At 44.8% G+C, this 24,239-nt stretch overlaps 1 protein-coding gene across 1 annotated transcript; it reads right to left on the reverse strand.

Annotated features, from left to right (window-relative positions):
• Positions 1-246: 246 nt before the first annotated feature.
• LOC134101280 (macrophage mannose receptor 1-like) lies at positions 247-23,249 on the reverse strand. Its single transcript, XM_062554880.1, has 50 exons — positions 23,188-23,249; positions 21,817-21,965; positions 21,467-21,579; positions 21,119-21,246; positions 19,487-19,710; positions 18,736-18,848; positions 18,343-18,461; positions 18,056-18,191; positions 17,582-17,664; positions 17,193-17,312; positions 16,962-17,063; positions 16,518-16,676; positions 16,289-16,371; positions 16,068-16,209; positions 15,879-15,923; positions 15,450-15,617; positions 14,991-15,110; positions 14,704-14,814; positions 14,580-14,612; positions 14,212-14,346; positions 13,869-14,012; positions 13,617-13,751; positions 13,276-13,430; positions 12,066-12,210; positions 11,893-11,947; positions 11,684-11,750; positions 11,340-11,473; positions 11,156-11,199; positions 10,624-10,797; positions 9,681-9,835; positions 9,233-9,346; positions 9,000-9,115; positions 8,687-8,838; positions 7,915-8,120; positions 7,449-7,623; positions 6,194-6,415; positions 5,770-5,939; positions 5,453-5,523; positions 5,217-5,317; positions 4,879-4,998; positions 4,395-4,544; positions 4,038-4,192; positions 3,618-3,717; positions 3,225-3,451; positions 2,821-3,010; positions 2,465-2,713; positions 2,018-2,200; positions 830-892; positions 413-558; positions 247-294 (listed from the first exon to the last, which is right to left on the reverse strand). Exons 1-50 carry the CDS (start codon positions 23,237-23,239, stop codon positions 247-249), a joined length of 6,501 nt encoding a protein of 2,166 aa, XP_062410864.1. The 5' UTR covers positions 23,240-23,249.
• Positions 23,250-24,239: the final 990 nt, after the last annotated feature.

Genomic DNA, 24,239 nt, shown 5'->3' on the forward strand with positions numbered 1-24,239 from the left:
TTTGTTTTTATTAAATTTGAATTTCAGAAGTATAGACAAAATATATACAATGCATTTGGCACATTTTCAATAAAAGGGCTAAACATTTCATATGTGTTTCATATAATTTGACAGTGAAATATGTGTGCATAAGCTGAAATATTGAAGCAAACTTTTTGGTAATTGAGAGGCTGTGTAATTGTCATGCAGCAATGCCACGTGTACTATAAAAGACCAGCAGGATCCGGCCGACCTCACGGAATCCGCTCATGTCTCTGATTCCCCTCCTCCAAAGTTGGGATTAGTGAAAGTTGGCTGTGGAGGAAGGACACAACAAACCAGTCTGAATGAAGAAGCACATCTCATGCACTCGCACTTACTCTAAACAAACGCCATCCAGTGTCAAAGAGGTTTAAGTTTTGTTGTCACTTACCACGCCAACGCCACTTTTGTCTCGATACGGGAGGCTGGGGAAGCTTAGTTTAACTCCTCGCACATTAACAGCATAATACAGAAGCCCTCCAATTAGTCCGACAAATATAATTGCGCCAATAATAGCCCCGGCAATCACCCCAGCATCTGGAAGAGAACAAAATTCAGGTCAGTTGAACGAATAAATGGAACCTCCCTCCTAGTTTTATTACCTAATATGTCATATTCTACAATCAAATCCTCACAGAAGTCACTTTTCTCCACTGTAAGCATCCTCCATAATAATTATCAATATGCTAACTAATATATTAGAAATGCCATACTATTTAACTTGCATGAGGGCAAAACTGCCTTTGAAGTCAACAGATAGTGGCTTGTTGTGGCTTTCATAATAATTGTTACAATGTAATGAACATACTGCCAAGTGGTGGAGGAGGATCTGTTGGTATGATGATCCCTCCATTGTCATCAGTGAAGTAGTCTGGGAGAGAGAACAGTATTTAAAAAGATAAATAAAAATAAATAACCGATGATGTTCAGTTGGAGAAAAACTTTCAGGAGTAAAATCAAATAATCAACATTAAGAAACCCTTGGCAATTTTGGCAATTTCTTAGCCGTTTTCTGGATTTTTATCTCAGTTTTCTCTTCAGAGCTCCCCCAACAGCTTCAGAGTATCTATTTTACGACACTCCTTGCTCGGTCAGTCTGCTGTTTTCTCTTTCCCTGTTCCTCCGACAACAGTTTACTCACTTTCTGCTTCTTTTCGCTGGCTCTGCCACAGTACCTGTTCTAGCCTGTGTTTGGCTGCATCCCAAAGTAAGCCCTGAGGCCTAAGGACAAAGACTCACAGACTTTATTGATCTCAGGTGCTGAGTGAGTGTGTAAGGCCACATGGGCTGAGATAGGTATCTGGGATTGGGACAGCACTTCACGAGATCACATGTACATTGGCGATGTTTAATAACACATTTGCACCATGCACATGTATCATACTGTTGTTTACCTTTGTAATTTCTGGATTTTCCTATGATCTCCGTGGTAAACATCACAACACTTTGAACTATGAGTAATTCCCTTAGGTGAAGTCTGCACCGAGGCAGATTCACAGAAAGGGCACAGTAAGTGTGAAGTCAAACCCTCACGCCCGTTGAAATTCGACATTGGGACAGCCCTAAGCCCTTACGAATTTCGTGAGCAAGCTCTAAAGCCTGTGAGTCAAGACATTGGGATTGGGCCTGTATGTGTAGTGCCGTAAATTCATTTGTCATATCGCGAGACTGCGACACTTTGACTAGCGGCTCACTGGACCACAGTTGCAAGGCTGGTTTTTACGCTCAGAGACACTAGGGGGAAGCAAGACAGCCACCATTCAACTTGGAGAAAGTACTGAAATATAACCATTCCAATGACTCCGAAGCCGAAGTAAATTAAGCTACAAAACCTGCATACCGGTAGTTACCCTTTAAGAGCCAGTTTGCTTGCTCCGTACTAGACTTAAAACTCTTTTTCAGTAAATAGCTTAACCCATGTCCTGCAAATCAGCCCTAAATGACTTTATATGTACATATGTAAATATGTCTAAAATGTGTAAATAAGTGTGTTTACACTGGCGATGTTGACAGATGAAGCCTCGTTTCAGACCGCAGTTGTTGTCGTTCCAGCGGCCGTCGTGGTACATCTCCACGCAGTCCTCCCTGACCAGCTCTCCATCATGGATAATCACGTTGGGCTCCCCTGGTGCCCAGTTCACATAGCCCACGGAGGTCTTATCAGTCCAGGCCCAACCGTCTGAAGACACCACAGGCGCACACACACACACATACACACACACACACACACACACACACACATACACACAACAAAACACCATTACTAACCTACAGTTATTAATTGAGTGTGTTTAAAAATTTTAGCCATTTTCATGTCGGATCACTGACAGTCGGCTTATATAGAATCATATATTGTGCACATACGTGCGCTGTGTGTGAGTGTGAAAGTGTGATGCTTGGCTGTGTGTGTGTGCGCCTTGGCGTGGTGCTGTGGTGCCCGTACAAGAGCTGTCCCTGGTGAGGCCCATCCAGAGGTGATGGTACTTTGTGTAGTTCCACTGCCGGATGAACTCTATTTCGGCCCGGCTGTGGATGGAGGCCAGATCGGCTGAGTACTCTTGGCAGACGTGCCTCGCCTCAGACCAGGAGAAGCCCTTCTGAGCGTCGTACACAAGGTAGCAGTAGCGTCCATATTTCCTCCAGCCAGGCAGACACTTCCCATCTCCTGGTGCAGGAGTTGGGGGTGGCTTGTCTGTGGACACACTCATATTCAGTAAGCCGTGCACAACCGTAATGACAATGGGTTTTTAAAGAGCTTCTCTTTTGATCATTTTGTGAATGTTTTAACAAGTGTCTCACCTGAAGAGATCTTGCAGACGTAGGGCTTGGCAACGTCACAGGCCGTGTCATTCCAGGTGCCGTAAAAGTACCCAACTGGGGAGTGTATGGCCACACAGCCCTCTCCTTTGATATTGGTCGGCTCTCCAGGACCCCAGTGGGTGAAGAACACAGGCCAGCCGTCGGACCAAGTGTAGGAATCACTGTCCGCCTGCAGGAAAAATGCAAACACACAACTTATTAAAAAGCAAACACACAATTCATAGCTCACACTCATTATGAAGCAAACACAAAATTCATATCACATGCTCATTCAATTATCACTGGATCAAAGATCATTACCAATGATTCTATCCATTCATTGTTATGGTAGAATGCATTTTGAAAGCGTATATCATTTTCTTTTGCCAATTCTGTGGCCATACTTTTTTCCTGAGCCCAATCCAGGCGTCCGGCCTTCCCTGCAGCACGGCTCCAGAGATGAAGGCCTGGTCATAGCTCATGTCCACGCTGGCCAGGTTCCCTCCGTCCTCCTGGCAGGCCACCTGTGCAGCCTCCCAGCTCTTGGGCTCGAACTCCAGCTTGTAGCAGTTATTAAACCAGGAGATGTAGCCTTCTTTACACGGGTTTTTGGCTGGAGGGAGGCCACTCGCTGTGAATTGCACAAGGTTTGGGCAGTTAGAGGTGAAGATGGACAGTACTGGTTGACTCTGTCATACGATCCCTTGTAGAGTAATGTAAAATTGACTAAACGAATGTGTGAATATACTGTAAGTGAAGAAACATCTCGTCCAGATGTCCATTTCCCCTGTACTCACATTTTTTCTGGGAGCAGACCCAGCCATACTCCTGAGTACACGAATCGTCGTTCCAGCGGCCTGCCTGATGGTGGGTGTGCGTCATGGCCGCACAGTGCTCCTGAGAAGAAGAAAAAAGTCCAGAAGTCACTTTTCTGTTGGTTTTGCATTATTTCTTCACAGTTGTACCTTGCAGTTTATATGCCATGCTATAAACAGTATTCATTCAATGTTTAATCTGTACTGGATATCAGGTGAATCAGGTGAATATATCTGCCCTTCTTCAGCTAGATGAGACTTTATTACAGCTGCAAAGGTTTCAGATTGCAGACAATAATCAGACAAACAAGACGATTCATAAAACATTAACCCCAAGATGCTGCTGAATTACTCAAAAAGGCTGCCAACTGATTTTCAACTGTGACTATCTCAGCGTCTCACCTTGCCATTGTGGTTGTTGGGCTCCTTGTCCGCCCAGTTGGTGTAGCGCACGGGGCTGACTCCATCAGCCCAGGCAAACCCGCCCTCGTGAAGGCTATCAGTCAGACCGATCCACACAGGCTTCACCAGGTCCCGCAGGTAACTGGCCACAAAGTCTGTGAAGAGTGATACTGTGAGCAAGCTGCCTTTTATATTGCCCCAACAGCTTGCACACATACTGTATATGAACAAGCTGTTGGGACAAGACAACTAAAGGCATCATCGTACAGTGGGATAACCCAGTGTAGTATTATGTTACATGGCAAAAAGCCACTGAATGCATTTGAGCTAATGCAGTACATTATGTCTGGGTCTTACCGTTTTCATAATGCGAGTCGATGATAGCCAGGTCTCCCCCATTATCTTTGCACCACTTCCGAGCTGTGGTCCAGTTGGCTTTGAAGTTATTCTGGTTATTCCGATCAGGACCCTTGACCAGGTAGCACTTGCTTCCAATCAACATCCACCCTGGAGACATCCAGGAGAGGGGTTAGTCGACTCTTTCATGATCTTTTGTTCAATACTGTATTCATCTAAATATATTAGTAGTCATCAGTTAAGTGAGAGTCTTTTGTAGGGCTTATTAATCGATTAATTGTTGACAATTAAATTAATTAATCGACAACCTTTTTGAAAATCGATTAATGGGACACATGATAATTGGATAATCGATTAATCGATTAATCGGACAAGTGTTAAGACAAAGACAGGAACTGATTTAACTAGAGTCCCTGCACTATGATCCTGACTAAGGTAAATTTGCTTGTCCTTGGGTTAACATGGGAACCAGATGTGGCCTCACCTTCTGGGCAGTTTCCGTCCCAGGCTGGGGTGGGTGGGACAGGGGTGTGGTTATCGCCCGGGAACTTCTTACATACGTAGCCAGCTATGTCTCGGCCACAGTTCACATCATTCCATGAGCCTTATGGGGCAAGTCAGAGGTACACAACAAATGTGGACTAAGTATAACTGTTTGTAATATATTTGAAAAGACACAGGTTATTTCTGTTTAGTGTTTTATTACAATACGACTTTACATGCCGTCAATGTTTTATTTCAGTTTTTTTTTTATTTAGGTCTTTATTTTATTTAAGTGTTAATATACTGCACATAGCGTTTCTAGTCTAAAAGTAAACATACCGGGGTATCTATTCATCTGCACACACTGCTCCTCCCCGTTAGCATTGTTGGGTTCACCTGGGCCCCAGTGGACATACGTCACAGGTGACCCATCCACCCACCTGCAGTGTGGAGGGAGTGAGAGAAGAGATGAAAAGATGGATGGATGGATGCAGCAGGAGTAGCAGACGAATAAAATGAAACAATAGATATCATGAGTCAGTGATAGCATTTTAAAAACTCTTAGAGATACTTACGCGTACTGTCCGCTTGCTATTCCTAACATATGCATGCCTATCCAAGCACTGGCCAGTTGACTTGTTCCCACCTGCATTGCAGTGACAAACACAAACACACACACACACACACACACACACACACACACACACACACACACACACATACACACACACACACACACACACACACACACACACACACACACACACACACACACACACAAAACACACACATTGTGAACTTTCCAACTTGCATGCATGCATGCATGGCTCTCACTCACATGGTACAAAATGAAGTGTTTATAACCTCTGAGACAACCTCTCTTGGCACGTACCATGGTGACCACATACGATTGCTCGTCCTCATCTAGGATGGAGACCAGCAGGGCTTTCTCAGCATAGCAACGGACCATTGCCGTGTAGATGTCCACGGTGTCCGTGTCATTGAAGAGGTAGCAGATCCCTTTGTTCTTTCTCCATCCAGGGTTTGTGCCACAATCAGGAGCTGAGAAGGGACGACATGAAAAATGAAATCACACATACACACGTGAAGCCTTCAACATAATAAAGTACACTATGGAACATAATCAGGTGTCTTTCCTTGATTTTAAGACAATATAAATAGTTTTAGAGTAAAAAAGGGGGGTTAGGGTAGATTACCAGCATAAGAAGCAAGGAAAACAGCTTGTAGCTTAAAGATATTTTTTTCCCCTGAACTTGCTGGAGCTCTGTGGTGGTCAGTCTAACACCAGCGCTCACCTGGGACAGGTGAAGGGGGCACAGGAGGCAAAATGGGGGTCTTGCCCTTGGCGATCATGCATATCCAGTCCTGGTGAGCGTCGCAGTTGATGTCGTTCCAGAAGGAGGTGCCGTTGTTGGTGGTGATCATCTCCACGCACTCCTCACGCCCCTCGTGGTTGTTGGGCTCCCCAAAGCCCCAGTTAGTGTGAGTCACGGCCGAGCCATCACTCCACTGGTAACCTGCAGAGTAGACACCAGCACAACACTGCTCAGGAAAAGCACACACGAAATGTTCTACTGTCGTGATGCTACTTGTTCATTAAGATGCACAGTGGATACAGTGGGCTCTTCTCATTGATCTTTTTATATATCCTCCCTTCCTTCCTTCCTTCCTTTGCCTCGTTCCCACTGATCTATAAAGAACAATGGATAGACTATTCCATTCATGCCCAATCATTCTTTATCTAGATCAGTGGGAACGAGCCAGAGGAGCGAGGAGCGAGGAAAGAGGTTGAGAAGAGGCCAATTTCTCAGCATATACACATCACACTATTGTTATATTATTCAGGGATGGAAAACCCATTCTTCCAAAAGTAAACGTCCTACCATGTTTTGGCTCTGCCTGTTCATCTAAACATCTACCTGGCCGAAGAGTTGAGCTAATAAGAATTAGCTGGTTAAGTGAATGGTTGGAAAATACGTTTTAGTACTTTTATTTTCTGAAGCTTGGTCTCCCATCTCAGATTTTCTCATATCTTATTGATTTTATATGATTTTAACTGAAATATATAGCATCTTAACAGTGGTCAGTAATCCTAATTATAGAAGTAAACCGAAGTGATCCGACATCCGCCTGTAACCAAGCCAATGAAATATATGGCAAGCCCAGGTGTTACTAATGACATTAATTAAGGTTCTGATTCTGCTACACTTCTCTGAAGCCTACTTGCACACTTCTTTCCACAGCTGTGTTAATCAAGCACCATGTAGTCTGCATTCATAATCTAGGTGCTTGATTATACACCTGTGGAAAGGGAACTGATGAAACCCATGAATAGTGCAGATATTGGGACAATACTAAGTAAACGCTCTACTAGTGTAAGCGATTCAGTGCACACTAGCAGTGTACTGACAGAAGTATGCAGTTTGAGAAACAACCAGAGACTTCAATAAGGTATTAACACCTGTGCTTACCCTGACGCATCTTTCATCTCAAAATGGCGGCTGTGAAAAAGGGTTTGAGTGAGTGAATGATGCTATTGTGGCCCCTCACCTCCGTCCAAGGCGTTGTGCTTCAGGCCGATCCAGGTGGTCTTGCCCTTGGTGAAGGCCGCCAGGAAGCCCTCCTCGTCGCCAGTGTGGATGCTGATCAGGTCGGCCCCCCGCGCCACACAGTCCTCACGTGCCGCCTGCCAGCTCTTCTTGTTGGAGTAGTCCACTGTGAAGAGCTGCTCAGAGAGAGAGAGAAGACCAAGTATCACAACAGTTAAGTATTAGTCTGGCTTTTTTCAGGGAAAACCCCAGAGTTAACTTCTTGGTAATAGTTGATTATATGTTAGTAATGGCAGTATTTTTGCAATGTCACTTCATTTCATTTTGCAAACTAAAATAGTTAGTTATGAGGATATTCACAACAGTGGAAAATGTTTGGATGGGATTTGTGGACAGAATGAATTCTGTTGGACTATATGGGTCCCCTACATCAAGACCTCCGAGTCTCAGAGAAGCAGCTGTCTAACCCTGTAGCAGTTCCTGAAGTGGGGTTGACCGGTCCAGCCGTCCGCGCAGCCGCCGACAGGAGGGGGGGTGGGGGCTCGTGTTGGGGGAGACAGGCCGTTCCTCGCCTTCTCACAGATGAAGGGGCGGGCTTCTGTGCAATCCTCGTTTTTCCAGAACCCGGCGATGGGAGCCGTCGTCATGGTGACACAATACCCTTGCCCATTATCTGCAGAATTTCAAGAGTAAATCATCTGGTCTTTATTTATGCTGGAGCACGGCTACAACTCAGACAACTCAGCTAATCCATATCCTCCATACCTCAATTAAAACTCTCTTAGCTGACTCTAGCAGTGGATGGGGGAGGAAAAGGAAAGGGACTCTAATTGTGGTTGGCTGTACACCAGCTAATTCTGTCCCTACTGATCTGAAACATCTCATCCATCCTCATCCAGAACACAGCCAATTAGGCTGCTGCTGCCATGAAGACAATCACAGCCCAGGACATGCACAGCTGGGATTGTCACTGATGTCCTGACAAGGCTACAGACGGGAGCTCTGCTCACTTTACCACACTTACATCAGCGAGATGAAATATGCACCAGCACATCTGTTCACCCCCAGCCAAATGTATCGTCAAATTATTTAACACTCTGAGACGCAAGCAGCAGCAGCAAACCCCTACTCCCCAAAACCCCACTGCAACCTGTACTCTCATTTCAGGCACTGGGTTTTCTTCCAGTGATAAATTGCATAGCTGCCCGCTGTTCTCAGGTGAGGCAGTGGAGGCCTCACCTGGCTGTTCCCTGTCCCAGTTGGTGAAGGAGAGTGGGAGTCCGTTGTCCCAGTAGTAGTCGACCCCTATAGAGCCGCCCAGTCCCTTCAGGCCCATCCACCAGTCCCCAGTGTACTGCGCCAGGAAGGCTGTGAAGTGGGCTTGCTCATAGCTATCAAAGAGGAATTTACAAATATGCTCAACAAACATCAGGCAAAATGCAGCAAAAGGTTCAGCATACAAACAAAAAAAAAACAAATCTTGTGACAGCTTGTAAGTCTGAGTATCAAGTAATTGAGATCTAAGTATCAAGGAAAGAGGAGGTTCGCTTACACGTCCATGATGTGAACCAGCGTGGCCTGGTTTGCCTCACAGAAGGCTTTGGCCTCGTCCCGCCTCTTTGGGCCCTCCTCAAACCAATAGCAGCCATAGGCGTACGCACCCCAGCCCTGAGGAAAACACCACGGTGGTGGAAACATACTTAGGCTTACGCACAAGAAGAACGGTATACAACAAATTAACCCCACTTGGTTAGGTGACAAGCCCTAAGGCGTCGGCTGGCTCACCGGTGGACACCCATAGACGGTGGGTGGGACGGAGGGTATTGGATAGTGTGCTTTGGGTTTCTTGCAAATGTAGGTGTTGAGTTCACTACAGCCGACGTCATTCCACCTTCCCGTCTACAGCACAAAGAAAACATCAGTATGATCAGGGAGACTGAGGTGCACAACGTGTCCATAGAATGCTCTTCAGCAGAGATGTAAAAGTCCGGCTTTAGAGAGTCCTGTCAGGTATTGGTTCTACCTGTGCACTTAACACATGTGATTAGGCCTACTAATTAGCTGATCTACCTGACTCAGGAACTGTGTTTATTAGATTCAGCTGATTAAGTGAATGGTTGGAACCAAAATGTGACAGGGCTTTTCTGAAACCGTATTTTTACACCTCTGCTTCTCAGTAGGGGTGTTATATGTGTGTAACACACGGGGCACAGAAAACACAGTAATGCTCTACCTGATGGTACATTTCTACACAATCCTCATTGAAGCCCATGTGATTGTTGGGCTCGCCAGGTGCCCAGTAGGTGAAGGTGACCTCGAAGCTGTCTGCCCAGGCGAAATAACCGGGGAAGACCAGGTCATTCAAGCCGATCCACACATCAGTGTCAGCTACGGATAAAGCGAGAGGAGAATGGACAGAAAGCACCACTTTAGTCGCTACTGTACATCGGCTTTGAAGCAAAAGAACCCTGATCTGTTTTTTCTCCCATTTTTAGAAATGACAATTCTCTCTATTTTGAATCCCGGGTGAGCAATGATTTCTCTGCCCGTCCTTAAGCACACAAAGTAAACATTGGCTGACTGTCTTGTTCTGCAAATTATTTATGAGTATCATTAAAGGAAGCCATTAAGTCAAAGGACATGTTCTATCTAAAATGTACCCCAGACCTCTACAGGCACCCCTGTACTCCCCGAGGCAAAGACACAAAACTGTTCCTGCTGACTCATGTACCCCTAACAAACCCTATCCTCTAGTAATAGGCTATATGCATGGAAGGCTGTGTTGTGACTGCATCTTCTGTTATATTTTGCTCCTTTCATGTTCACTCCAACACTGAAGATATGGTTTGTCCAATAATAACCATTTTAATACATGCATAAATCCTTTGATATCATAACGTGCTGATTCACACTATTGCATTAACAATAGCGGCTGGTTCAACACACCTGGTTCCACCAAAAACAAATGAGGTACCTGAACAGCCTTCCGTGCAAATAGTCAATTGTATTGACAGATGCACTGGTAATTCCTAGACAAGTTCTCACTGTGGCGTGAATGTTATTCTTTTGCTGTAAGTCGCTTTGAATAAAAGCGTCTACTAAATGAATAAGTGTAAATGTAAACCCAGTCAGCCAGATTTTCAATTATGCCACAGAATGTAGTTTGTGTGTCATACCCTGGTAGAGGTAGCTCTCCAGCCAACTCTGCTCGGCCAATGAGGCGATGGACACGAGTTCGGCTCCCTCCTTCCCACATGCGTCTCGTGCACCTTGCCACGTCTTCTTGTCACCAAACGGCTTGTAGCAGAACTCCCCAAACTCATACCAGTCAGGCCCTGAGCACCGCAGCTCTACAGAGGGAGAAGAAGACAAGGGAGGTTTTGAGACAGGGCTGGAGAGAGATGGCCTCCAGTGCATGGGATGTGATACTGCTCAAACACATTCTGATGTTCTGGGGCGCATTTCCCAAAACCATAGTTGCTAACTAAGTTAGCAACTTTGCTGATTGCAATGCAATTTCCCATTGCCAACCAACTAGATTGCTAACAGGTTAGCAACTTCGGTTTTGGAAAACACACCGCAGACTGTGAATGGGCTCAATGTGTGCTGCTACTGTACTTCTTGTCGAAACCCAGTTGGAATTAAACAGATTGTTTGTGTCAAATCCCTACACTGGGAAATCACAAGACATCTGGCGATGCTGCTTACCTCCATCTGCAAACGTGTAAGAAATGCTATAGTCTCCGTCGAATCTATGAGGGAATTAAAAAATGCCATTAAATGTCTCACACTTCACTGTCCTATACAAATAAAGGCATTAAAAAAGGGTTACATTTTTCTTTATAACATCAGGAAAATCTGGAGCTTTATTGAAGAACAAATAGGCACATACTGTTTGGAGGTGATGCCATTTCTATCAGAGCCAGCGTAGAAGGACTGGCCTGGGGTTTTAATGAGAGTGAAGTCTCCTCCATTCTCATTCAGAATCACTCCAGCATGAATGGCAGCTGCACAGATGGTAGAGTCCTAAAAAGAGAAACACATAAACACACACACGCACACACACCACACACCACACACACCACACACACCACGCACCCATCCACCAACACACACACACACACACACACACACACAATGGTTCCCACTCAATACTTCATGCCGTTTGCCAAAAGTATATTCCATGCTGAGAATATGCAGTGTTGCAAACACGTGTGGATGTAGATGTTCACTTACACCCCGGTATGTCACGGTTCCATACACATTGTATGGCTCACGAGCACATCCAGCTGGACAGTGTAATCTGGGTAGATGTACACATTTAAGTGTGTTTCACTTGTTCACATAAGCATAACATAGAACATTTTTCACAACACATTAATACGATTATGAAGCCCGACATGAATGGAAGAGTGGAACTATTGCTATACTGGGGTCTGACTCACGTTCTTTTGTCAGTCGTATGGTCCAACCATATTGTTGAGCCACAATTTATGGCATCTATAAGAAGATGGCAAAAATGAAGACAAACGTTGGGCAACAGTCAACCATTATCCTTATTTTTTACATTGATGGGTGACATTCACAGTGATCTTGTTAGGAAATGAAATAGACTCACAGTCAGAGACGCAGCCCAGGATGTCAAGCCGCAGTCCCGCCTGTCCATTCCAGGCCACTGGCAGGACACGGATGTAGCGCACGGACACAGGTTTCCCCAGGAGCTGTGTCTCAGGAGTAGTGTTGTCTACAGAGCCTGGATACTCCTGCAGGGGACACACACATCCACAATCACCTCTAAAGAAACTTGAACTTGAACACTTAAGACCAGCCTACACCCAGGTGACACATTTACTGTATCGAATAGAATAGAATAGAATAGAATAGAATAGAATATATACTTTTTTGATCCCGTGAGGGAAATTCAGTTCTCTGCATTTAACCCAATTTAACCGAATTAGTGAACACACAGCACACAGTGAACACACAGTGAGGTGAATCACACAACCCAGAGCAGTGAGCTGCCTGCCCAACCAGCGGCGCTCGGGGAGCAGTGAGGGGTTAGGTGCCTTGCTCAAGGGCACTTCAGCCATGGTGGACTGGTCGGGGATCGAACCGGCAACCCTCCGGTTACAAGCCCGGTGCGCTAACCAGTACACCACGGCTGCCCAAATCGACTCACATGGAACTTGTGATTTGGCTGTGGCGAAGAATAAAGGTATGGACAATTTTGTCACCATCATCATACACAAAGGATTGTGGTGCGCTAGCCTGGCACGCCCTCCCAGTGACGCAACGCCTTCAGGCTTTTGCTGCTGGTCTGGTCAACTGCTCATTGAGAAGGATTTCTGAGTTCCCGAAATCTGCGGAACTGCCCCCTTTGGTCGAGAACCAATCAACTTTGAGCAGCTCCAACGGCTCTGGGTAGAGGCGTGTTCAAGGCAGCGGAAAGAGTGTTGTTATTGGTTTAAACTCGGCAATCCGCTTTCTGACATCTACCAGTAGCAAACCGAGGCACTTAAAGGAGGCGGGTCAACCAGCGCTGGCAAGAAATCGTGTTAGCACAGGCTGTTGGTCAGACTAAAGTCTCGCAGAGCCTTTGAAAGTCGATGGTAATCAGGCTAGTGGTGCGCACCAGAAAATTATAATTTTTGAAACTTGACAGCACATGTCCCTATTAGTGGCTTTGTAGGTTGGAAGTAATTTATAAAATAAAATAAAGAATTATACAGATAAACTTGTTCATTTTACTAGAAATTGTTTTTTTCTTGGGACAGTTCACTTTTTAGCTGGCAAAATAGAGGATTCTACTGTAAGTCAAGTGTGGTTACCCCTCCATCCTCTGTGTAGTCATTCCACTGAGTCCCATCTATGCTGGTCTGGACTTTGAATGTGGTGACCCAGAAATCTGCAGTAGGGCACCCCTGGACCACTACCCCTGTGATCTTCTTTGAAGCACCTAAGTCCACCTGGATCCAAGAATTAGCTGCAAAAGGTGATAAAGTTTCACACAAAACTGGTTTCAAACTGGTTCATACACTCCCTTGCTGAAGTAAGGTATGGTATGGACAATTACACTCCCTTGCTGAAGTACAGTAGGTCAAAGCCATTCATCTCCTTCACATTCTCGTGTTAGGAGAGACATGTTTGCCCGAGGTGAGGCCACACTCACAGGAAGTAGAGGGCATCCAGCAGGAGGCGCCGTTGAGCCGAGCCTGGGCTGGACCTTTGCCACTCATGGAGGAGGAGGCCGAGAGCATGGCGTCGGTCACATTCCCATCCTCCACGCCCAGCCCTCTCATACACACTGCAAAACAAATCACCCACTCCAGTTAAAATGCACAAGCAGCCTGAAACAGCATGCCCAGATGATTGGTGTTAGCAGCAGGATTACGGAAGGGCAAAAACGAACCCCAATACCTACCGTTATCTATGCAGCTGTACACCACCTCTAGGTATTTGGAGATTGATGGGCAGGGGTCCGGATCTGCGACTCCCCTCAGGAAACAGATAGGTCTGTTGTCACAGTTCCTGGCAGTGGGTAGAAAGCCCTCCACAGTGCAAGACCCTGCAAAAATAAAAGAATGCATTCATTAAGCTCCTTTTCAGTGAAAATAACATCCATTTCAGAGTGCCTTTACCAACTATACCTCAAACAGAACATACAATTCATAGCATAATGTTGTAATATATACAGTATGTATACATATAATGATTCATAATTTGTAGAGTAATATATGCACAATAAAAAAATACAGCATTGTCACCTGTGGATCCCTCATCGAAAGAGCAGACCGTGTCACTTTTGCGGCCGTAGAAAGCTGATTGTATGCTGATGACGCTGTTATGTGGGCAGTGGAGCACAAGGCTGGAGTCCTGGCAGGCGAGACCAGTGTAGAATCCTGGAGGAGACCAGAAGTACAGTATCCACAACCCCATCAGCTACATCCGCACAACAACACTGACCACTCCACGCAATATGCACATTAACTTTACCGACCCCATTACTTTACTACTGACACGACAACACAGCACACGCTTTGGTTTTTGCCTCCATTTTATGAAGCGAAGTAGGACCATTTAGAAATCATATAATTCCCCGCCCAATGAAGAGTCCTGCCATAGACTTACATACCATCATGAGGTGGAGGGGGCTCTGGAGTGTTTCCTGTTTAAGAGAGACAAAAAAAACTGTGTTTCTCACTGAATCAAACAGTGTACACAAAGTCGTAAAAAAACGGTTAAAAAACATCCAGTACCTCTTCGTTTGCAAATATAACCTCTGTTATAGTCACAATTATCATCATTCCAGAGGCCATTACTGATCAGAATATCGAGGCAGTCCTCTCCATAATAATCATCAGGATTTCCTAAAAAAGAAAACACATTCAGGTGAAAACAACCATGTCTGCTTACGACAGAAGCTATATGAAGTAGAAGTTCTCTTAGAACAAATGAGCACCGGTCAGTCAGCTCTGTTATCAAGATGACCCTCGGCCGCACTGCGTTCTCCTTTTCGTCCAGTCTGTCACAGCAGCACTCTCACCTGCGTTCCAGTTGATGTAGCGGAAAGGGGAGCCATCGCTCCATTCCCAGCCCCCCTCAGTCACAGAGTCGTGGCCTCCCATCCACAGAGCAATGCCAGTGGGGATATTTGTTACTATAGCTGAAGGTACATAAAAGATCATAAAAGATGTCATGTTCAAAAAATATACTGCCATCGTGACCTTGACTGGACGGCAGGAGACTGGTGTTGACATATGAATGGTTGAAAAGTGCTTTTGTACACATCTTGTGGGGACAGGTGTGTTGGATAAGGTAAAGTTTACCAGTAATACTTTATAGAGAAAATCCCACACTGTCCATTACACATTTCAAACATTTATTCACAACGTCATGTAGGTCATGTAGACCTTCTATAAAGTTGACATACAGTATGAATGCAATGCTTTGGGTTATGGTGAGATTATGCTGATGAGGTTTGTTTGAATGAGTGCCGCCTTACAATGGATGAAACTCTGCTCAAAGGGCTCGGTGATGCTGAGCAGGTCCCCCCCCTGGTTGACACAGTCGGCCCTGGCGTCCCTCCAGGTCCTCATGGACAGGGAGCTGACGAGGTAGCAGTAATCGTTGAAGGGATCGGGTAGCCAGTTGCCGCACTTCTCATTCCAGCCTACAGGTGGCGTAAGGGGAGGGCACAGAGAGACAACACCAAAGCTCATGGTACTGTTGCTTCCAGCATTACTGTACTCACATCTACGAGCCACACACCTACCATCACTAGAATGTCTAAGGGTTCACTTTAGTGACCAAAGGCTAAAACTAGTAAGATACAATATGAAAGTACTGCATTTATTTAACACCACCTCGGCATGATAATACCAAATGTATTATTATGTTTAGTCGGAGGTCATGGTGAGCCATTTGCTCTTACCTGGACCTGTGGTTGGGGGGACAGGTGGTGGGCCCTGGCCTTTGCCTAAAGAGAGGGGAGGAAAGGGTGCATTCATTGTAGATACATGGAAAAAAATATAAAGTAACAAATGTTGAGTTGTTAATGTCACGACATCAGGGCATTCGTGCGGGCAGTGTAGCGCCCTCCTGGGTCAGAAACGTTCCTCACCTTTCATGCAAATGAAAGGGTACGAGTGGGAGCAGTCTTGATCGTTGATTTGGCCAGCATTGTGGTGCTCCACGCCACGGATGAAGATGCAGTCTTCGTTATGCCAGTTGTCTGGTTGATGTTGCTCCCAGGGAACGAAATCCTGCAGGAACAGAGACAAATGTGACATATCTGGGATCTGACTCCTACAGTGTTGCCTTATCTGCATAGCTTTCACTTACCAGCACGCTGCCATCAGTCCAGACATAGGTGTTCTCAGTCTGGATGTCATTTAGGCCAACCCATGAGGTCCGTGCCATGTGTGCTGTGTACAAAAGCAGTCAAAAGCAGTCAAAAACACTCAAGGGCTTCTCAAGGGCTTCAGAAATAAACGACACCAAACATGCCCAGGATTTGTCCTGAGAGGTATGCGAACTATAGGTGTCTGGATGCCCTGCTCTGATGTCTTACCCATGATGAAGCTCATTTGCTCTTGATTGTGGACGCTGGCCAGATGACCGCCCTGCCCGACGCAGTACTGTTCTGCGTCATTCCAGGCCTTGACGTCATCGGACTCAAAGTGGTAGCAGTTGTCCCCATACAGCAAGTAGCCCTGGTCACAGTGGGAATCTGGGGAAAGAGGAGGAAGCCACAGCTCATCGCCACAGTTTGGGTCTAGCACCCAATAATATAAAATAGAAAAAAATATATACAGTATATACAGTATATATAAGTATACTGTATACAGTATATCAATTCAAATCTGAAAGCTTTTGGTCATAGACCTGGCTCAGGCAGAGTAGTTCAACTGTCTTTCCCCCCTCCCTTTTCCTGTTACCTGTCTGTTAGAGAAGTCTGGTACAGTATATGCCATATTGAGCATAAATCTTTGTAATCACATTAAAGTAATCTGACCTGGAGCTGACGTGGGTTTGATGTTTTGGCCACCAGCCATTTTACAGATGTAACCGAGTCTCTTATTGCAGGTTGTGGTCTCCCATTCGCCATTGTAATTTCCTAGGTGCCATGGAAAGTGAAAGGTTGTCAAAATCAAAAGCTAGGGTCACAGGGTCAAGGGCAAAGTAAAGTAAAGACTAACAATGTGTTTGAGTATTTCTGGGAGTATGGTGCGAATTTCTGCCTCACCTGTGTAGATCTGACCACAGTCCCACATGTCTTCTGTGTATACAGGGAAACCACTCCTCCAATTTGAGTATTCCACTGAGGTCTTATCAACCCACTGGAGATTGCCATCCTGGTCCTTATCTAATGATAGCAAAACACAAGTTTATGTTTAAAGAAAGCTTGTGCTCAGGGTCTATTGGCTTGCAAACTTGTATAATACAGGGCGAAGCGGAAATGATTTTGTTTTATGTACATGTACATGTTCATGTACTTTTTGTTTGTGTTTACCATGTGCCTTATCTTGCTGTGTCAAAGCCGCAAAGTTGTCTGTAACAGTAAATCTTTGAAATATTCTTAAGATTGTTTTGTTGTGATATTCAGTCAGTAAGGAGAGTTTCAACATCACTCACCTGAGAGGCCAATCCAGATATCAGGAATCTCCACTTGGTGAAAATCAGGGAGCTGGGCATTAATGTAGAACTGTTCCTCTGCACTGAAAACAGGCCTACTGTAAGCATCTGGAGTATGCGATATGTATACAAGGCGCATGTACAGGATCTAATAGTCAGATCTCATTTGACCTCATCCACATCTTAAACAATCATTACTTTAGAAGCAAGAACATTATACTGTAGTAGCAAAGCATTAATAACAAATTATGATAAAGCCCGACACAGCCTAAATGTGTGAAATTAAGGTTTTCTGCTTTCATTTATGAGTACATAATGACTGTCTATCTCCTATCAGCTTACACATTTTTTGGGTCTGTTCCCAAATGTATTTTAATACTATACATACAGTACATACACACAAAGCTGTTTTAAAAATGTGAAATTAAAGCATGAGCATATGGCCCTATAGCCCTTGCGGCTGTCAGTTCTCACTTCTTAATGGTGACCAGGTTGGCCCCCATATCAGTGCACTTGGTGAGGGCATCGTTCCAGGTGGTTAGCAGATTGGGGTTGCTGACGACCCAGTAGCAGTTCCCGGCGAAGCTGAGCCACCCAGCAGGGCAAATGGCTGTGGGCAGGACAAACACGTTAAACTATTAAGCTAAAAGCTCTTGGTAAGGCGAGACAGCTCGTAAGGCAGAGGCTAGTACAGTAGGTTACGAGAGATCAAGTTCAGTGATAGGGTCAGGGGGAGTGTTTTTTTTCAGATGTGAACTTACTGTTCAGTCCACGCTTGCACATGTACGGGCGCTGCTGACGGCATACGTGGGTCTTCCATCTGCCAAACTCCTCTCCGGTATCCTTTATGACCGCTGTGCACAGTCCATTTGCTTTATCGCTGTCAGGAGAACGCATACAATCTAATTAGTTGACAACGACACAATCCCACTGACCTACACAACCTATCAATAGTCCATGTGTAGGGCTATGTCCTCGAAAGATTCATAAGGACGAGATCACTGTGACAGTGAGTATCATCTATTTCTGAAAACCTGCTACGACTCCTGCTGCTCCTACCGGACTCTGCTATTGTTACCTCTGTGTGGCGCTTATGCTGTGAGTCAATTATTGTTCTGGCTACGGTTTGAACAGAGAAACCTTACAGTGTTCACCTTTGGTCTGGCTGATTGTTTCCCCAGTTGGTGTATGATGTACTAGGGTTGGCGTCTGACCAGCCGAATGTAGTGCTGTCAGGCTGGACTTGGCAGGAGAGGGTGGTGCAGGCCTGTGAACCACACAGAGGATGGTGGTGGGCATACCCAATCCACATTTAAATCCAAAATGTTTGACACGTCATTTAGTTAAATTTCTGTTCATCAGTGACAAACAGTCATTTCTGTCCAAAATTAGATTTAATGTATCTAGCTGGGATGGCAGAGTTTTGTATGTGATATGTATAAGCTAAAGAAAAGTGATACATCATCTGATAACTCAAATTACAGCATTATGAATGTCCCACAGAGATGAGAGATTGATGCGATAAGTGTACTTCAGTCCCATAACTGAAATGCTGTAATAAGCATTCTCACTAGATGGAGCTGTGAGTCAGGGGGTTTAGTGTGAGAAGACAGTCTTCTGGTGTCACTGATCAATGTGTTCAATGTGTGTGTGTGTGTGTGTGTGTGTGTGTGTGTGTGTGTGTGTGTGTGTGTGTGTGTGTGTGTGTGTGTGTGTGTGTGTGTGTTTGTGCGTGTGTGTGCGTGTGTGTGTGTGTGTGTATGAGAGAGAGAGAGAGAGAGAGAGAGAGTGAGAGAGGAGAGAGAGAGAGAGAGAGAGAGAGAGAGAGAGAGAGAGAGAGAGAGAGAGAGAAAGAAAGATCTTCTGGGCATGAGACATTGACTGTAATCCAGGCACTCTTCTCACCATTGTTGAGAAGCCAATCCAGAGGTCAAATTGGTTGGTATCCAGACGGCTAGTGACATACTGCTCCTCTTCTGCAGAAGTGATGGACACCAGGTCTCCACCTTCAGTCACGCAGTCAGTGCGTGCTTGTAGCCAGCTCTTCCTCAGGTTGGAGCGTAGCTTGTAGCAGTTTGACTGGTACTGCTGCCAGCCGCTAGCTTCATCACACACGACTGGGGGGTTAGCTGGGGACACACAATGTGGCGAAACACAAATTATCAATGTCAAGTGTGATTATCTTTTTGTCTATTTTGTCGTCATATTGGAGGATAACATACTGGTATGCCACTTCAGTAATTTTGACAGATTATTATTAGCAACAGTTTTTCAACTAAATATGTGCTCTAAAAATAGATGAGATCATGTGTTTATGTAACCTGACTTTCCCCAGATCCTGTAGTTCGCTGTCTGCTTCACACAAGGATCTGGGACTTCTCGATAGGAGATGTATTTCTGAAGGCGGGTCCTTGTAAAACATCCTCGCATGTGATTTGATAAACCACTTGCCTGTTATCTTGAATGACGTGCTAGGCTTCTTCAAGTTCTTGCCAAATCCGGTCGGAAGAAGAGTAAAAACATCCTTGCCACCAATAAATGTCTTCAAAACTATTCTCTGAAAGAATGAATACTCGATAGATTCGACAAAACGGTTGAAATAGCAGAATCAATGTCAGCACAAGACTCCTCGCTGCGTGCCGCCATTGTTATTTGAATCAAACACTCGCTTCGGCGCTCCTGATTGGCTGCTCATTTTTTGATCACACTGGCAGGGGTTTGGATTGCCCTCGCGTCCAGACCCTTGTGTGGAGCTCAGCGAAACGCCTCTGGTGGAGCATGGCGGAACTACAAGGGTCTGGCGAGAGTCAGGCTAGTGTTTATGTTATTATGTGTTGCTTTAACAGGTGCTGTTCTGATATTGGCTTGAGTATCGGCTTTGGATGGTTATTTGCCTTATTCATCCAAGTATGCCATTGCAAGCCAGATCGAGGCTACAGGGTACACTTGCCATCAACCTCAGTCCAGGAGATGGCAATAATGCACTCTGTTTGCAAACGGCCAAAAAAACGTACAGAAGAAGAAGAAGAAGGCTTCTCTCTGGCCCATAAATATTAGAAAGCTAGCTCTGGAAGGTACGTAAATAGCACGGCCATCTTAGTGGGAGCAACAATCAATGGAGGCCAATGGAGAGACAGGTGTCTCTGATTGGAAATCATACAGGTATCTCTAGACAGTAAAGGGCCCCTTCTCAACCTCTCTCCTCTCTCCTCGGTCCTCCAGCTCATTCCCACTGATCTATAAAGAACACTGGATAGACTATCCCATTGTTGCCACCCCATCATTCTTGATCTAGATCAATGGGAACGAGCCGGAGGACCGAGGAAGGAAGGAGGATAGATAAAAAGATGAATGAGAAGAGCCCAAGGTGTTGCCCCCAGAAATATGGCGAACGCGTTTATGCCACCTAGAACTTGACTGATATTGCGGTGTCTAGCTTTCTAATATCTATGCTCTGGCCTTCCAGAGTAACCTTCTTCTTCTGTGAGGTTTTTTTTATGCCATGTTTTTTTTTACGACACTACTGTATGCACTTACGATTTTCACGCTTGCAAATGTACCGCCGCCTGACTCCACAACCCTCGTCGTTCCACCGGCCACTGGTGTCCAGCTGTCCACAGTGCTCATTGCCCTGCCAATTATCAGGCTGGTTCGGCCTCCAGTACCTTTGGTAGGACACATAAAACACAATTATGCCCATCCAGTGTAAACATGCACAAAACAACCTGTAGACACAAGTGCAAAGCTGACCATTTCAAGCAGAAGTCATACAAACAGATCATATTCTACACAGACTATATGGTGGAGCTTGACCAAATCCAGTCAGACCATGCAAATTCAGTTGAATATTGATTCTGATTTCATATGCAGGTCACAGACACTCACTCCACAATGGGATTCCACACAGCGCCATCCGTCCACTCCCAAACACCTTCCTCAGCAATGTCATTCAGACCGATCCAGTAAATATTTCCTCCCACCTGAGTGCGGGCCCAATCCTGCGTGACGAGGAAGCAGGAAGACGTGGACAAAGACAGAGGACAGAAATGAAAGAATGAGAAAAAGAGAGACAGAAAAGAGATCGGATTTGTTATCTGATGTAACATGCAACATGATATACGCTGTAACACATGGGGCATGTTTGTGTATCTGTGTCTGGTATGTACGGTATGTCTGGTCATGGTACTGTTTGTGGGGCTATAATCAGGACTGATGGCAGTGACACGGCTTCTTACCCTCTCGCTGAGGTGTGTGATGCTCATCAGATTGCCATTCTTGTTAGTCTCGCAGTCCTCGCGCGCATCGTTCCAGCTCAGGGTGGACGGTGAGAAGAAGTAACAGCGGTTATCGTAGGGTCTCCATCCGTTCTCACACTCACACCAGGCTGAGGGACACACATTCTTCAAGATTCACCACAAGTCAAGTGCATTGTCAAAATAACATTATAACCACTGTTAGATTTCCCTTTCTGTTTAATTCTTTAATTTAATCTGACAGGGATTGATATTGATTCTGATTGATTGATTTGGTAAATATGAATGAGGCTAAATGAATGTTAACATATTGCCAGGAGCAGTGACAAGCCCCTGTCCCCAGAAATGGTCAAAGATTGCTGTCAAGATCACAGAACGTGACAAACTTTTATGACAATGACATGAATCACAATAATACAATGTCTCTCTCAACGGTAAAATATTTACACGGACGATCATTTTATTGGTTATATTGCATTGTTTTATCATTCATTTGAAGGAGTTAATACCCATTCTGATGAAGATAGGCACTTACTTCAGGCAGCCAGTGCCATAAAAGCCTTGTGACTGAACAGTGCATCAAGGGATATAAAAATTGTTTTCGATGCAGAAGTAACGCTTGTGGCATTGCTAATATTTTACTCCAGAGTTATTATGTGTGATGGGCCCATAAAGAGTCACACGCTCCTCAGGCTGCCTGCTTACGGTAGCATCAATCTCTGTATTCACCTCATACTGTAGATATGGTCATTTAAGGTCATAGACAAGATCTTCACCAAACAACAACATAACTGACAAGTAATGAGTTACTTATGTCATTACCATGTCTTTATCATTAATTTGCCCCCCTAAGTTTTTCAGGCCAAGTATACCCCTTGGCTGATATGTCATGTCACCATGTTTTTGCAAGCCAGCAAATTGTCTGTACATGCCCTGATGAAGACCAAGATGAAGACCATATTGGCGTTTCCATGTAGCCAGATTTAAATAAAGGCTTTTTAACTATACCTTCCTCCATCACCATTCCTGGAGTGCCTGGACTTTTCTCCTTATCACCAGCAAATTGTTTGCTTAATCAAACTGATTGAGTGGCTGATAGTGCCATGTATAACATTGTTTTGCAATGCTGTAAAACAGCAGTGTCAGATTCATATATTTACAGAACAAGTTTTTTGGAAGACAAATTTGGCATAAAATAACTTGGCAAATACCCTGCAGTAACCTTGAGGAGGCCCCGTTGAAGATCTCTGCTCTAACATTTCTTGCAATGCAATGCACTATGCAAATGACTATGATTTCACAACATCGTAGAGTCGTAGACCATCACACAAAGCTGTTCTATGGGAGACTCACCTGTACTGAGAAGAGCACAGGAGGTGGCGAGTAGCAGGAAAGCGCCTCTCATCCTCCTCTCCCACTTTCAGCTCGATCACCTCTCCTGTTGGATCACAAGTATGAGACAATATGATTGAACTTGACTGTCTGGTCCTGTGTCCTGGAGCAGGCCGGCTTAGTTCATTCTGTGTCTTCGATGCTCAGGTGTGTTAAGAGTGGGCCAGTGTTACCTGCAGCTGCCACTCAACACAAGTGTAAGCATCCTCAGGTGATGCAATGTCTTTTCACACATTCTCTGAGGTCCAAAGATTACAGGCAGTAAAAAGTGGGGGCCCAGTAGTTATTGAATACAAGCACAGGAGCCGTCCATCCTTTCAATCCACACACTTGTGTGGAGGAGCAGAGAGACCTACAAAAGGAACAAGAAAAGCACTCAGAGCGCAGACCTCTGCCTGTATTGTTCTTAGATTGTCATACATTTGAACCTAAACTATTCAGATCGCCACCACATGGCCATACCATGCCGCTAAGCGAAAAACATAAACGCCTCGAGAATCCTGACGGTCATACCAATCAGTCCCAAATATAATCGTTTCTTCAATTTCTTCAGTCATTTCTGACCCTCCCTGAAAATGTCATTGAAATCCATCCATTAGCCTACTTTTTGAGTTATCTTGCTAACAGACAGACAGACAGACAGACAAACAAACAAACCCAGATGAAAACATAACCTTCTTGGCGGAGGTAATTATCATGTAACCCCGGTGTGCAGGGAGCAGCATGGTCTCCTGGCCATCTGTTGAGATTTAGGTACAGTGCCCTCCAAAAGTATTGGAACACATGCTTAAAGTTAAATATAAAATCATCTTTTGGAAATTGATCTTACTGCCTTAAATGAAAAAATGAGGAAATATTCAACCTTTAAGGACATCAATTTTCTTTGTGAATGAATAATGTATTGTAAATAAATAAATGTTTTCCTTAAAATACAGGGGTCATAAGTATTGGAACGCCCACATTAAATTCCCATAGAGGATTTTTATTTTTATTTCTAAAGGCCAGTTATTTCA

Source organism: Sardina pilchardus, chromosome 14, assembly GCF_963854185.1.
Source record: "Sardina pilchardus chromosome 14, fSarPil1.1, whole genome shotgun sequence".
NCBI lineage: Eukaryota > Metazoa > Chordata > Actinopteri > Clupeiformes > Clupeidae > Sardina > Sardina pilchardus.